The sequence below is a fragment of the Salvelinus sp. IW2-2015 genome, linkage group LG3 (genome assembly GCF_002910315.2).
Source record: "Salvelinus sp. IW2-2015 linkage group LG3, ASM291031v2, whole genome shotgun sequence".
In the NCBI taxonomy this organism is placed as follows: Eukaryota; Metazoa; Chordata; class Actinopteri; order Salmoniformes; family Salmonidae; genus Salvelinus; species Salvelinus sp. IW2-2015.
This window is the reverse complement of record NC_036840.1, coordinates 33,724,659-33,740,648: the sequence shown is the minus strand read 5'-3', so window position 1 is coordinate 33,740,648 and position 15,990 is coordinate 33,724,659. Positions and strand designations below refer to the sequence as shown.

The window sequence follows — 15,990 nt, the reverse complement described above, 5'->3', positions numbered from 1 at the left end:
TTTATTTTTTTATATTTTCTAAATTGTAGAATAGTAGTGAAGACATCAAAACTATGAAATAACACATATGGAATCATGTAGTAATCCAAAAAGTGTTAAACAAATCAAAATATATTTCATWATTGAGATGCTTCAATGTAGCCACCCTTTGCCTTGATGACAGCTTTGCACACTCTTGGCATTCTCTCAACCAGCTTCATGCGGTAGTCAACTGGAATGCATTTCAATGAACAGCTGTGCCTTGTTAGAAGTTAATTTGTGGAATTTCTTTCCTTCTTAGTGCGATTGAGCCAATCAGTTGTGTTGTGACAAGGTAGGGTTGGTATACAGAAGATAGCCCTATTTGGTAAAAGACCAAGTCCATATTATGGCAAGAACAGCTCAAATAGGCAAAGAGAAACGGCAGTCCATCATTACTTTAAGACATGAAGGTCAGTCAATCAGGAACATTTCAATAACTTTGAAAGTTTCTTCAAGTACAGTCGCAAAAACTATCAAGCACTGATATGAAACTAGCTTTCATGAGGATCGCCACAGGAATGGAAGACCCAGAGTTACCTCTGCTGCAGACGATATGTTCATTAGAGTTAACTGCACCTCATATTGCAGCCCAAATAAATGCTTCACAGAGTTCAAGTAACAGACACATCTCAACATCAACTGTTCAGAGGAGACTGCGTGAATCAGGCCTTCATGGTGAATTTGCTGCAAAGAAACTACTGCTAAAGGACACCAATAAGAAGAGGAGACTTGCTTGGGCCAAGAAACACGAGMAATGGATATTTGACCGGTGGAAATCTGTCCTTTGGTCTGATGAGTTAAAATGTAAGACTTTTTGTTACAARTMCTGTGTCTTTGGGAGARGCAMAGTAGGTGAACAGAGGATCTCTTTATGTATGGTTCCCACCGTGAAGCATGGAGGAGGAGGTGTGAGTGTTCTTTGCTGGTGACAGTCTGTGATTTATTTAGAAATCAGGGACATACTGAACCAGCATGMCTACCACAGCATTCTGCAGTGATATGCCATCCCATTTTGTTTGCCCATAGTGGGACTATCATTTGTTTTTCAACAGGACAATGACCCAAAACATACCTCCAGGCTGTGTAAGGGCTATTTGACCAAGAAGGAGTGTGATGGAGTGCTGCATCAGATGACCTGGCCTCCACAATCACCCAACCTCAACCCAATTGAGATGGTTTGGGATGAGTTGMACTTCAGAGTGAAGGAAAAGCAGCCAARAAGTTCTCAACATATGTGGGAACTCCRTCAAGACTGTTGGAACAGCATTCCTCATGAAGCTGGTTGAGAGAATGCCAAGAGTGTGCAAAGCTGTCATCAAGGCAAATGGTGGCTACTTTGAAGAATCTCAAATATAAAATATATTTTGATTTAACACTTTTTTTATGGTTACTACATGATTCCATATGTGTTATTTCATAGTTTTGATTTCTTAACTATTATTATACATTCTAGAAAATAGTTAAAATAAAGAAAAATCTTTGAATAAGTAGCTGTGTCCAAACGTCTGACTGGTACTGTGTATATATATATATATATATATATAGCCTATAATTTTTGAGAATTTACAATCATCAAAATAAAAGCTAGAACATCAGACTCCCATTGATTGTATGTTTGAGCATAAGAACACAGCATTAGCCATGTCAAAATGCGTAGAATTTGTTTGAAATTATGCTATAAAACGGCCACATTTTCAGTCACTGCCATTGCAAAATGTTTAGAACGGCATATAATTATTTTAATTATTTTTTACATTCTTTGGTCATTGTTTATTTTTTCAGCTCTCAACAGTTATGGTGGATCAAGAAGCAAAAAATTGTAATGGTAGGCAGACATCAACATTCAAGACCCAATCAAAGAGTGTGGCCAAATGATTGTCATGGTGAACGTCCAATCGTTTTTCGAGGAAGTTAAGGAATGGCAGACTGACCCTATTTGTTTTATCCAATGAAACGCGGGAACGTTTAGGCTGGCACTGGTCTATACCAATAGTAGAGTTTCGCTGTACAGGTTCTCGGTATCCCCATTTGCGATATTTCGCTGTGCGCCATTTTATGTTCCCCAGCTCGAGTGGAAAAGGTTGTGGATGTCGTTCAATGTAATATTTGTTCATCTATTTACAAACTTTGGTAACCTACTTTAATTTGATACAACAGAGCACCTTTGGAAATGGCTACGGGAGCGAATGCAACCCCTCTAGGGAAGCTGCACCCGAGTATCGGCGCTAAACGAGGCTTTGATGCTGGGCCTGGTGCGGGGTTAATGCCTCCACCCGGGCCTCCTGTGGCCTTTCCTTCGCTACCGAATTTTCAGCCACCAATTCCAAACGTGTCTTTCCCGCAAGTTCACCCGGTGTTTACTGCGGTGGCTGCTTTTCCCACCCCACCACAACCACCCCAAGGTGCCGGAATGCAGTCTCAGTCAGGTAAGCTAGGCTAACTAGCGAGCTAAACAGCGTGGAGAAAGTCCTTCACAGTGTTAGGCTGTGATGTGTTGTGGGTTGAGCAGCTAAAGTAGCTTGCTAACACCCCATATTAGCTAGCCAACATTATCGATGTTTCAGATGCTGAAATGTATCTAACTAATCATTGTAATGCGAAATACACTTCGTACATTAGTAATATGTGCCAAGTGAAGTGAACAGGATTCTAGCCAACGACGTAACTAACGTTAAACACAATATTTGTTATAACTGGTTCAACGTTAACTGGCCATTTAGCAGTTAAACGTTTAATTAGCAAAAAAGAAACAATGCACGGTAGTTATTAGGCCATCGTCTTTTTAACTAACGTTACTTTGGTGTCTGTTTAGTAATTCGTAAATTGGTGTCTGTTTAGTAATTCGTAAATTGTACATTATCAGTCAACATGTATAAGACCCACGTTGAGAATACCCTCTTTCTCATCTGTCAGACTTCGGTCAGAAAAAAGCCAGGAAAAGGAGCCGCTGGAATAGTGAAACACCCGACCAGAAGACAGTCATTCCTGGTATGCCCACCGTCATCCCGCCTGGACTGACTCGGGATCAGGAGAAGGCCTATATAGGTAACTAGTTAACTTGTCCACTACTATATAACAACTGTACATTAATTTACTAGCAAGTGTTTAGATTTACAGGATTAACTGCCTGGTTCTTTACATGTCCCTGTGAGATCCAGTTGCCTAGTGTTTTTTCCCCTCACTTTCTGAGTATTGAAATGTTATGTATAGTTCGTGACATGTTTGCTGAATTTCATCAGTTAGAGCATATTGAAACAGTTGTGTTGAGTCACTCACCGCACATATACCCACTTTGGGAGAGCAATGTCCTGACTAGTGCATAGCCATGAAAGGGTTGATTTGCATTGAAGGTGATTCAATTACAGTATTTGCCAATACATAGACAAAACTTTGTCAAAAATGTAACAACTCAAGCTGTAGTGTGAAATCGTATTGCTCTACCTAACGAAATTCAGTATTTTTAAGCAACTGAGTAGACTAACTTGTGGATGTGGAGTGCAAAAGAAGGCCTTAATCCTAAGGAGTTACAGTAATGTGGTTCTCCTATAGCAATTTTTTTTTTTTTGTGGCATCAAGGTTTGCATACCAGTGGACATCCATTAGCAAAAAAGAAAGGTGTCACTGTCCGTTGGCATGAATGAATCGACCAATGTTGTCCTAAAATCTTCCTTGATATCATACATGTGAGTTTAGTGTATGAGCAATGCTACTTCAATGGCAAAAAGACTAKTTTCCTGTGTATCCTTTAGAATAGGCACTAATTTGGATGTTTTAAGACCCCGTTAGTTTAAGAAACGGTCATCTTGACTGCTGCCTTCCAGCAGCAGTGTAACACCACCAAACAGGCCTTAGAGCGGCTGGTATTTAATCCTAGATGCCTTTGCCTGCCGTTGTGCCCTTGCGCCAGGCACTTAACCCCTCACAACAACTTCTCCACCGGCGCCCCCTGATCCAACCTCTCCAACCTGTATTATATGTGTGTCATTTGGAGGGGTTTGGATAAAGTGGAAGTCAGATTTCAGTTGAGTRTGTCTACATGTCAATAACAGAATGGGTTATTGATGTTGAGTCACTGTTAATGGTTGGTCTTCCTTGGTATGTAAACATTCATTTGTGCCTGCCTTCTGTTCTTACTTTTTATTTTTCCTTTGTTCATTCACCACAATAACCACACAAMAAGTTCAAAAGGATTGGTTGGAAGCGTGTGATGAAATAGCAGTGAAATATAAATTCACAGGGGCTGTGTTCATCTCATTTGAATCTTGTCAGGAAGGGGTGGGAGTTTTTGGWGGTTGGGGTGGGACTGGGTTACATTTTGTCATGACTCCTATACAGAAATGTGCATGTGATGAGTGATTTATTTTTGTTCCTTCCTATTTTACATAACCAATAGCTCCTTGGCTGTAGAGCCACAGGTGTGCAGACAGTGACTCTCTATTGGCTCATTGAACTTTATTAATGTTATATTGTGTTAGGTCAACTTGTGGATCGAGTTTCCCTATTCTACTAAAACCACAATTAACTACGATCATATAACTAAGGTCACATTATTATTATTATTATTATGATAATAATATTACAAATTGAAATGAATCAAAATGCATATAATAGGGTTTGGAATGTGGTTAATTTATGCTGGCAGGCACGGAACCCTGCTCTAATGACCCTCTGAAATGTTGCTGTACATATAAASCCTTACTTCATTAATGGGATGCCAAATTTTGCATATGTACATAKCATCCTTGCATATGTAAAACACATCCTGGGGCTTGTTATTTCCTGATGACAGTTKACTTTCCGTTCAATGAATTGGCTCTAGAGTTTTGCATGGCCATTTTGGTACATCCATTTCCCCTGGAAATGAGGAAGGGTTTTACTGTTGTAGAATATTTGCTGGAATTCAGAAGTACACTTTATTCCCCTTGTGTTTTAATGTAAARGTTTAATCATTCATTGTAATCGTGTTTTTTTTGCCTCTTTAAACAAATGAGACGGTGCTCTAATTTAGAATGCACTGTTTCCAGATTAATGTTATGGTGGTAACTGCATTTCTCTCCATCCTTCTTGTTTTTCTTTCCTAACCTGAATTCTTCCAGTCCAACTGCAGATTGAAGACCTGACTCGTAAACTGCGTACAGGAGACCTGGGAATCCCTGTTAACCCTGAGGACAGGTCGGGAAAAGTTTTAAACCCACGAACAGTAACATTTTCTCTACCTTGTTCTTTTGACGCCAAATGTTGGTCTTTGGAAAATTACACATAATTTTCAAAAGATGCTTTAGGTCTTGAAGTGTAGTTGATTTAGTATCCATTCACTAGTGGTAGAGGCATATTGTGACATAGTAGCTTAATTTTCTCAGTTTATATTTTCTTCAGTAGTAAGTACAKAGGGATGTCCTACTTCTAGGCTCTTATAGTCATAACTTCCAGGGCGACTGAAGACTAAAGCTTTGGCTCTGAATACAGTATTACATTTCAGTGTGACATCCAAACATTTTAGATGTAGATCTTCAATCTAAATTGTAATTTTGAAAAAGTGACGATTGATAGAAACCTTTGGGCTCTTTAGTTAAGATAKGGTGTGAAGTTACCATGGGCACCTCTCTGGTTAACTTGGTGTTCTTCAAGTATTTCCAGCTTATGTTTATACCCATCTAAATTTGCCTCATAAGTTTTGTTCTTATATTCCTCAATGATTTTCTTAAATGGCATCATTGTCTCCTGACAGATGGTATTCTTACTAATCATAAGTCAAAAAACAATTACCCTCATTCTGAATATATAATATATCCCACTGCATTAGCTGTAACATCTATCTATCTTAATGATGTGCAGTGTCTTATTTTTATTGTATATGCATCCTGATTTATCCATTCTCTGTCAACTCAGATGTTGACCTGACTGTGTGTGACATTTTGATTATTGATGGAGACATTTTCTTCAACACTGCAGGTTTGGGTCAATACTTATGAATCTAAGTTAATCTTATTGTTCATTTAGCAGCTTATGYTTGATAATATTTGTAGATTTTAGTGATTGTCAGAATGCATATTTCAGTCTCCTTGACTWGTCGGGTAGCTGTAAGGTAAAGGGAGTCTAGCATCTTAAATAGTTATATAATGATATACTGTTTGCAATTTGAACAACTAGGTCAAGTTTAGTTTTCAGTAATGGGTTTCTTTAGAATAACCTGCTTCTGCCAGTGCTTGACATGACAAAAAAATCCTGATGTGTTACTCTGGTCTTGACTCGTCTCGTCAATTCAAGTGGTCCAACCATTGTCAGACTCCACCTGAATCCTGACAAATTAACTTTTAACCGTTGGGTGTTTTTCCATGGTCATTAATGGGTTTTCCATAATGAGGCTTCTGGACGTTCCGCCCATGGGGGAGGGTTCCACAGTATTTCAGGTGGAACTCTAGGACTCTGGAGGAGAACTCCTCTGATCCTGACTATTCCGGAATGACACAGACCGGCTCTGACACTTTAGTTTGCATAAGCATCTATTATTCCAGCAGGAAATGTCATGTTGTTTTTATGAGTGTGAGATTGATATCTCTTTGTTGGCCACAGTCCCTGTTGTCTGTACTTGACATAGTTTCATTATCTTAATCAGACGTTTCCACAGCGACAGCAAAAAGCTCATCCCAGGACGCTAATAACGTCACTCCTCCACTCCCAACAAATAACGGGAGTGTTTCAGGTTGTCAGCAGTGGAAATTTCAAGATGTATAAAAAMAAACCTTTCCTATACTTTTCCTCCTGAATTGTTCATCGACCAGACCTCACTTGTGGGAGAGTGCACAATGAAAAGGGTTAACGTCTAATCATAATTCATTTTCTCTAACCCCAAATTACCCCTTGTCACCTTAACCTTTTTCAAGCACAGAGCCTCTTTAACGCAGCGAAACAGGTTTTCAGGTGTTCCGTCCAAGGGGAAGGTATGGACCTGGCTTTAACACCCTCTCCACCTCGGCATCCATTATGGCAGTCTTACTACCAAAGCCAGCGGTTCCTTTAGGAATGCAACGCTTTTTTAAAAACTTTATTTTTTATTGCCCACCCCTTTCACTTTACATCCTGTATGCAGGATTAATTCTGTCCATTTTGTCTAGATAGATTTAGTTGTTGAAGTGGTGGTTGCCCTTTCAGAATAGTCTTTATTACGTATCGCAAGGTGATATGTCCCCATTTTTCAGATGTATATAAAATCCCAGAAACCATTTGGCAAGTCAAARGCTACAGCCTAGTAGCAACAAATGTCCCTTTGAGAATGCAGGAAGTAAAGCCAAATATAGCTATCACATAGCCATTCCTATGAGAGATGACTATTTGTTTTTTCCCAGTGTGACCAACTGCTTACCGTAACCATTGTTTCTCTTGCCTCCCCTTCACTGAGAAGTGGCACGGGGACATGACCATGATATTATCAAGTGTACCTTAAAAAGAGCTTTCTTGGTAACARTGTTATTCAAGGCTTAGACATAGGGGAACTTGTGTATGATTGTCAATGGTCTTAGTTCTCCCTCCAGTTGGAGATATTAATGGTTGTCTGTCTGTACTCTCTCCCCCTTCCCCAGATCCCCGTCTCCAGAGCCCATCTATAACAGCGAGGGCAAGAGGCTGAACACCAGGGAGTACCGCACACGCAAGAAGATCGAGGAGGAGCGTCACTCCCTCATCACCGATATGGTGGCACTCAACCCTGAGTTCAAGCCCCCCGCTGACTACAAGTATGTGCCCTATTCCCTTATCTACTAACATAGTCTTGTGTATTTGGATCCCCATTAGCTGTTACTACAGCAACAGCTGTTTATAGTCTAGTTTCTTCCCACTCCCCCAGAATTTTCTTTCTTGTTTATTCCCTATTGTTTAAATTACACTTCATGGTTGGTCCGAGTTTCAGAACTATTGCTATGTCTCTGCTGGTTTTAATGTGTCTTCTGAGAACAGCCATGRTTCAAATCAAATTTTATTTAGCAGATGTTATTGCGGGTGTCGCGAAGTGCTTGTCTTCCTATCTCCAACAGTGTGGTAGTATCTAACAATACACCCAAATCTCAAAAGTTAAAGAATGGAATTAACAAATATATAATTATTAGGATGAGCAATGTTGGAGTGGCTTTGACTAGAATYCAGTATATGCATATGAAATGAGAAACTCTTCCCTTTGGCTTGAATGTGTAGAGACTGGGTTATATCCTTCACTATACTAAACACGAATATCCCCCACAGGCCCCCAGCCACCAGAGTCAACGACAAGGTGATGATTCCACAGGACGAGTACCCAGAGATCAACTTTGTTGGCCTGCTGATTGGGCCACGGTGAGTTTACAGGCCTTTATCATATGGGTGGGAGTTTGCCAGGGACCTCACAATATGATGTTCTTGCGATTTGATGTTCCAAACATATTGCTCAACATATGTCAAGAGAGCCATGAGAYAACTAGTTTTGATCGGTCATAGAAATAGAAGTGCTAACACCAAATTGGCTCTGTATTTTAAAAAGGATATGGGGAACAAGATATGAAGGAAAAATACTGGAGTTTTATGAAGGTACAGCCAACTAGTGCAACAATAATAATTGCGGTATTATGAAAACAATACAATATATCCTCAAATTAATATCCCAATATGTAACCGTTTCTACCGCCCCCCCCCCCCACACCACTAACGATGGTTCTATATAATGTTCCTGTGTTGTGGGTCTATTGGCACATTGGGTTACAATGTCTGGGGTTTTGCATAGGGGTTTCAATGGCACAAGTACAGGGAAATGCCTTAGACCCCAACAATGCAGTAATCAATAACAATATAATACCACAAATAACAAGGTAGAAAAAAATATATATATATATATATATATAGAAGAACACAAAGTAAGCCTACTGTACACAGGGTCAGTTCCAGTACCATATTTACAATGTGCAGGGGGATACTGAATCGATAGAGGTAGATATGTCTAGYGGTAWGGTGACTAGACATCAGGATATATAATAAACAGAGTAGCAGCAGTGTATATGATGATTGTGTGTGCAAATGATGGAGTGAGTGTTTGTATGTGTGTTGGCGTATCAGTGCATAGAGTGTAGGGCCCTGTGTGTGTGCATAGAGACAGTGCTAAAATAAGAATAAAATACAAAGGTCAACCCAGATAGTCTGTGGAGCCATTTAGTTAGACATTTAGTTAGCCTTATGGCATGGAGATAGAAGCTGTTCAGGAACCTGTTGGTGTCAGACTTGATGCACCGGTACCGCCTGCCGTGCGGAAGCAGAGGGAAGTCTTGGGTGGTAGTTCAGTAGGTGGTGCTGATTCCTTACTACATGTCACACACATGCTGAGGATGTTACTTGTGTCCTTGCAGTGGCAACACCCTGAAGAACATAGAGAAGGAGTGCTGTGCCAAGATCATGATCCGTGGTAAGGGCTCGGTAAAGGAGGGCAAGGTGGGCCGTAAGGATGGCCAAATGCTGCCAGGGGAGGACGAGCCGCTGCACGCCCTGGTCACCGCCAACACCATGGAGAACGTCAAGAAGGCGGTGGAACAGGTGAGCCCATCATAACGTATACTGCAGGCTTTCCCCAACTCGGTCCTCGGYACCCCAAGGGGTGCACGTTTTGGGTTTTGCCCCAGCACTACACAGCTGATTCAAATAATCAACCATATTTGAATCAGTTGTGTAGAGTTAGGGCAAAAAACAAAACTTGCACCCCTTGGGGTCCTGAGGTTCAAGTTTGGGAAACGCTGGTCTACTGGCTTACCTCTTGTCACTGTCCACTCGTATAATACTATAACTAGCTAGTGCTATGCATTTCTATGATGATTTGCATACATGTTTAAGGGTTGTCCACTATGGTGTCCCGTAGATCCGCACAATCCTCAAGCAGGGCATCGAGACCCCTGAGGACCAGAACGACTTGAGGAAGATGCAGCTGAGAGAGCTGGCCAGACTCAACGGAACCCTGAGAGAGGACGACAACAGGTGAGCCTGCCAAGTTCTGATATCAGCCATTCTGTGGAAGTTGGATAGTCCAAGGTGCCTGGCCTGGATAACTGTGTTCACTGCTTCACCCATCTGTTTCCCCCACAGGATCCTACGTCCGTGGCAGAGCACTGAACCCCGCAGCGTCACCAACACGACCCTTTGTACTAAGTGTGGCGGTGCAGGCCACATCTCCTCAGACTGCAAGTTCACCAGGTAACTTACCAGCTACGTACTCTGTTACATAAATTATTCCTGCTCAGAAATAAGTATTTTTGCTTGCATACATGGAATTACTTTGAAATTAGATTATTCTTATAKGGTACCCAAAATAGTTTTTTGGCTAGCCCAATCTAGTACTAGAGATTATGCAGGAACCTGCCCCTTGAGGCGTTACAGTCCGACTGGAAGTGTTGAGCCTGTGTCGTGAGGGGCGTAGAATGACAGGGCTAGGTCCATGCCGAGGACCCGGAACAGTGGGTACTTGGAGTGATCATAGCTCCGACATAAACACTAAAGAAAATTTCTATAACAATTTCTAAAAACGTACCATGCATTAAAATGACCTCTCTCTSCAGCTCCTTTGCTGCGCCCAGGGCCGGTGAGCCCCCCCAGTCTGCCCAGGACAAAGCCCGTATGGACAAGGAATACCTGTCCCTCATGGCGGAGCTGGGCGAGGCCCCTGTACCCTCCTCTGGTGGGGGACACTCCATCAACCAGAACAGCGGCCACAACAGAGGCAGCAACAACCAGCCTCCACCGGTGAGTTGAATGTGGTGACTAACACGACCTGAGCTTCAATTGTCTTCAAAAATCTACACATCAAAATAGGCCTTCTGTTCCATGCCAGAGATTCATGGGGACTTTATTGGTTCCTTCGTGGAGTTCAGTTCCATCAACAGACAAGCTTAGACTACACAATAAACCGTGCAAGTCATGGAAGCCCAAAAAGTGCCTCTTGTCTGACTGTACATTTGTGCTGCAGAGCCGTCCTCCCTGGATGAACTCCGGCCAGTCTGAGAACAGGAACTTCCACAGCATGCACGGAGGCCACGGTGGTCATGGCAACCAACACGGTGGTCATGGCAACCACGGGGGTCATGGAGGTCACGGAGGCCACCACAACTTCCCACCCCCCATGTCCAACATGGGAGGGCACCCCATGCCCCCCAACAATGGCATGCCACCCCCGTGGATGCAGCCCCCACCGCCCCCCATGGGCCAGGGACATGGACACCATATGGGTAAGAGAGAGAGACTGTTGTTTTTGCTGGTCTCCATTTTGTTTTCCCTGTTTGTAAACTGTGTTTGTGGTGTCATGTACACATGTACACATGACAGACACACATGTCTGTTTGGTCTTCGCAGTCTAATCAGTTATAACATTGCAATTGTAGCCCTTTACACTCGTACCTGGGTTGAAAAGGGCAGATTTGGGCACTGATAAACACCTAAATTGGAACGCAATAGCTGTACAGTAAGGTCTCTGCTTCACAGCGCTTTATGGGGTTTTGGCTGACAGCCGTTCTAAACTTGAGAACGGCGCGCAACGAGAAGTTGCCCCCATCTCTCCTGCTAATTGGGCAACTTTTGGGTGTTTTTTTGTTGTGTGGGGGAAAGACTGTAAATTATGGCGACTATGTATTTTGAAAGATGAGACTTTGAAGATTATAATAAATACGGCTTTGATGTCATACAAGCAAGACAAACACCCATGAGTCCAAATGTGCTCTTCATAAAACTTGTCATATTCAGTGTCAACTTGTTTGATCACTATGCCTGATGTGTGGTTAAAAGATGACATGTGGTCATACCCTGGGTTGTTCTGAACAGAAGCAGTCTGTTTGTCTATTGTGGTGAAAACTCACTGCGACACACTCACCTGAAGGAACTCATGGCTCCTGTCAATGATCACCAATTCTGTTCCCCTGAATTGCATTGTGAAAGCCTAACACTGTGATATTCTATTTTAGAACTTAACTAGTCATGTTGACAATAGAACAGGCTTTCACATGATGTCCACCAGACCCAGATTTATAATGGACTGTTTTTGGATTGCATAAACAACAGTAATTGTGTGATGGCGGCGATGCAGGGCTGGGTTCTAATCAAAAGAACCCCAAATGTGCTTCCTGTTGTTCGTCAACGGCACAGCTAGCAGAGCTCAAACCAGCACCTTGTAGTTGACTCATTATTATTATTGCAATTGTTTTTATTACTTTTTAAACATATTGAAGACTTATTTGAGTCATAAGTGCATTGAAATGACAGGAACTGTGTACACTTTGGAGAGGTTGGATTTTACAAAACATTGTTCAACTGACGACCAAGGTCACCCGTCCCGCTAGAGAGCGATGAGCCATGTAAAGCCCCCCTGGCCAAACCCTCTCCTAACCTGGATGACGCTGGGCCAATTGTGCGGTGTCCTATGGAACTGCTGGCCACGGCCTGTTGTGGCACAGCCCGGGAATGAACCCGAGTCTGTAGTAATGCCTCTATCACTGCGATGCAGTGCCGTAGATRACTGCACCACTCAGGAGGCCCCCAATTAGACCTTTTACTCAAACCCTTGTAAATCCTTTGTCTTATGCTGCTGCTTCCCCACATTTTCCAGGAATGTTCTTACGTTACTGAATGTATCCAGAGTATTTTCAGATTTCTTTATCAACAAATGTGGGGAAAAGTACAGTAAATGGAAAATGCACNCCAGGAATGTTCTTACGTTACTGAATGTATCCAGAGTATTTTCAGATTTCTTTATCAACAAATGTGGGGAAAAGTACAGTAAATGGAAAATGCACATGAAGTGTGTGTTTGGATTCAGTCTTGTGTCGGATTAAATGTTGTCCATCTTTGGTCTAGTAATTAAAACGGTTCCCTTTTTAGATTGCTACCGTGTATATTCTGTTCATATCTGTTCTGTAAGAAACAMTTCCATTTAGGCCCATTCCCACGASTGTAAAGGGTTTATATTTTCTCTCATTTGTCTTCAGGTCTGTTGCCTCCACCCATGATGCCACCACCACCTCCACCCCCGAACAACCAGCCTCCCCCTCCACCCTCGGGTCCCCTGCCTCCATGGCAACAGCAGGCCCCTCCACCCCCTCCCACCAGCAGCATGGCCACTAGTGCACCACTGCCATGGCAACAGAGTAAGAACACCAGCATTGAAACAGTGCCGTATGTTATTTCTAGTCTCTCCCACTAACTAAAGTTCTTTCCTCCCCAGATACCACCACAACGTCCAGTCCTGGCACTGGCAACCTGCCCCCCTGGCAGCAGCCCCAACAGTCCGCTGCCTCGGCTGCCCAGCCCCCTCCCCCCATGGGCAACCCCCCCACGGTCCCCCCCCCCCCCCGCGGCCCCCCCCCCCTCCCCCCCGCTGCCCCACCCCCCCCCCCCCCCCCCCCCCCCGCCCCAGCCGGCATGATGTATGCCCCTCCACCTCCCCCTCCGCCCATGGATCCCTCCAACTTTGTCACCATGATGGGGATGGGGGTGCCAGGCATGCCCCCCTTCGGTATGCCCCCTGCGCCGCCACCTCCACCCCCCCAAAATTAAACACCCGCTGAACCTTCTTAAACACAGTCCTGCTTAGCATGCAGAGAAACTCCTCAAACAAGAGGGAGGTGGTGTGGTTGAATTTGTACATTTGCTTAACTTAATGTTTCTGTTAAAGTTAGTGTTTTTGATCACTCGGTATAAGTTCTCTGTCCATTTTTTGTTTTGTTTTTGGGAATCTTTTTTTAATATATTTTTTTAGAGTTTACTCCCTCCATGATTGGTTTATGACTCACTTTGCATACCAAATAACCCACCTCAGACATGTATATGCTTTGGTTTGCCGACTGGACTATGAATGTCCTATTCTCATTCRTCTTAGTTCTACCTAAAAGTATAACTAGTGTGTTTTTCTGAGTTATTACGGGCTTATAAGCTGTTTGATGGATATTTACCTTGGATACATTGGTTATGGGGTGATCTATTAAAGTTGAGCTCAAGCTTAGTCATCATTTTGTCGTCATCTACAGGACATTTTACTGTTCAGATTATCCAGCCAATTTTGTAGGCATGGTAGTCCAATGGCTTCGGCCTTCATTCATCGTCATGTTCCATTCACTTGCTATTGGTTTCACTGAGCTGAATATTTTTCTGCTGTTTTTCTAATTGAACCCGATGTGAAGTGTAATTGCTAAAATTTCTTGGACGTCGCATCTCCCTCTTGATTATTTTGTCTGAAAAACGGGTTTTTGTAGTACTGTTTATTATTTTTATTATTATATWTWTTTTTTAAGAGAACAAGCTGTGCATTTCAGCAGTTTCTGGTGAGCATTTTCCATTTAGGTCCATGTGGATGTAGCAGGGAATAGGATTTTGCATCCTGCAGCTGATTGGCTTAAGAGATGCTCTGCGCTAKTTAAATTCTAAGGAAGTCTGACTGGATGCTTACTTGTTCTGTTAACAACCTTTCCCCTCCATGCTTGTATTGCTCCAGCAAAATCACAACAACGCTATTTCAGTTCCCTTTAGTAACTTGAGTTAATGAGGAAAAAAATGTACTATGTTAGATGACATTATACAATTGTAATTTTTACTCTATTTTTGGAAATGGTTTGTCAGCCTTGTGTTGGGTCTAGCCTGAATTAATAGTCCTTGCAATGTTGCTTGATTGTTATTAAACTCATCTTTAACTAATTTTGCAGTCTGTGTTTTGCTTTTCTCTGCCTTGTAAACTGTCTTATTCCCTCAATGACACTTGAATACAGCTTCCACAGACGATTGTTTTGACCTGTAGTCTAGACAGAAGGCTTGCTGGCTCAGCCTCACTTTAGATAAAAGCCCAGTGGAAAAAGGCACAGATGGAACAAAGATCCAGATATTTCACTGGATGTTAATGCAAAGCATCTGCTTGGCGTTTCCACTCACTACCAAATATGGTAGTGAGAGGAAGCCCATTGGCGGGCAGTGGGAGAAGATGGAGCGAGATGGATTTTGGCAGATATTCTACACATTTTTTTAATTGAAACGTTTGATCTCAATACAGTTTTCTGTTCCCAAAACTAGAATCTGTTATGAACAGAGTGTACTAAGGTTTGTGACTTTCCCTTTGCAAAAAAGTTTTAAATTTCGTTGTTTAGGAGTGCGAAGGCTAATACTGTACACACACACACTTCAGAGTAGGCGTTCCAAAATGAAAATATGCAGATAATACTGGAACGCTCCAATTAGATCTCGCTAGCTCGTGCTGGGCTCTGCCCCCCTCCTTGCTTGTTCTGCCCACTATGGCTCATTTGTTCCCATTGGAAATGACAGGCTGTGGTTTGTCTTGGTTTAGTTACAAAAACTCTTTGGTATGAGGCTGTTTTCTGTGTGTACTACACTYTCTGCACTCCTGCATCCAATAAGTTTTGTTTTACAGTTTTGTCTCCTATGCTCTATCACAGACTTTCGGCTGTGGTAAGGCGAAAACKACCAACTGTAGACTGAAGTCGGGGAGGTGCATCTGCAACAGACGAAAGTTGGACACTAATCAAATCAAAGTTTATTTGTCCACTGTGCGCGGAATACAACAGACCTTACAGTGAAATGCTTACTTAAAGGCTCTAACCAATAGTACAAAAAAGGTGAACAATAGGTAAGTAAAGAAATAAAAAGACAGTGAAAAACATACAAGTAGGCGAGGCTACATACAGACACCGGTTAGTCAGGCTGATTGAGGTAGTATGTACATGTAGATATGGTTTAAAGTGACTATGCATATATGATACACAGAGAGTAGCAGTAGCGTAAAAGAGGGGGTGGTGGGTGGCGGACACAATATGCAGATAGCCTGGTTAGCCAATGTGCGGGAGCACTGTTGGTCAGGCCAATTGAGGTAGTATGTACATGAATGTATAGTTAAAGTGACTATGCATATATGATAAACAGAGTAGGAAGCAGCGTAAAAGAGGGGTTGGGGGGCACACAATGCAAATAGTCCGGGTA

At 42.4% G+C, this 15,990-nt stretch overlaps 1 protein-coding gene and 1 non-coding gene across 3 annotated transcripts; both read left to right on the top strand.

Annotated features, from left to right (window-relative positions):
- The first annotated feature begins 2,039 nt into the window (after positions 1-2,039).
- Positions 2,040-14,700, top strand: LOC111955170 (splicing factor 1). 2 transcript variants are annotated; one of them, XM_023975289.2, is made up of 12 exons: positions 2,040-2,447; positions 2,935-3,066; positions 5,118-5,193; positions 7,602-7,754; positions 8,257-8,346; positions 9,387-9,570; positions 9,890-10,005; positions 10,114-10,221; positions 10,584-10,767; positions 10,991-11,249; positions 12,999-13,157; positions 13,235-14,700. In XM_023975289.2, the coding sequence occupies exons 1-12, from the start codon at positions 2,192-2,194 to the stop codon at positions 13,564-13,566; spliced, it is 2,049 nt and encodes a 682-aa protein (XP_023831057.1). In that variant the 5' UTR covers positions 2,040-2,191; the 3' UTR covers positions 13,567-14,700. The 2 variants fall into 2 exon arrangements, with proteins under 2 accessions (XP_023831057.1, XP_023831066.1); XM_023975298.2 differs by lacking the exons at positions 2,040-2,447; positions 5,118-5,193 and having other exon boundaries at positions 2,982-3,066.
- Positions 10,383-10,514, top strand: LOC111956475 (small nucleolar RNA SNORA17). The gene has a single exon (XR_002876278.1). It is a non-coding gene; the product is annotated as a small nucleolar RNA SNORA17 (small nucleolar RNA).
- Positions 14,701-15,990: the final 1,290 nt, after the last annotated feature.

Coding starts and splice junctions, on each gene's coding strand:
- LOC111955170 (XM_023975289.2), top strand. CDS start 2,192: ATGGCTACGGGAGCGAATGCAACCCCTCTAGGGAAGCTGCACCCGAGT. Junction 2,448..2,934: donor CGGAATGCAGTCTCAGTCAG/GTAAGCTAGGCT, acceptor CTCATCTGTCAG/ACTTCGGTCAGAAAAAAGCC. Junction 8,347..9,386: donor GGCCTGCTGATTGGGCCACG/GTGAGTTTACAG, acceptor GTGTCCTTGCAG/TGGCAACACCCTGAAGAACA.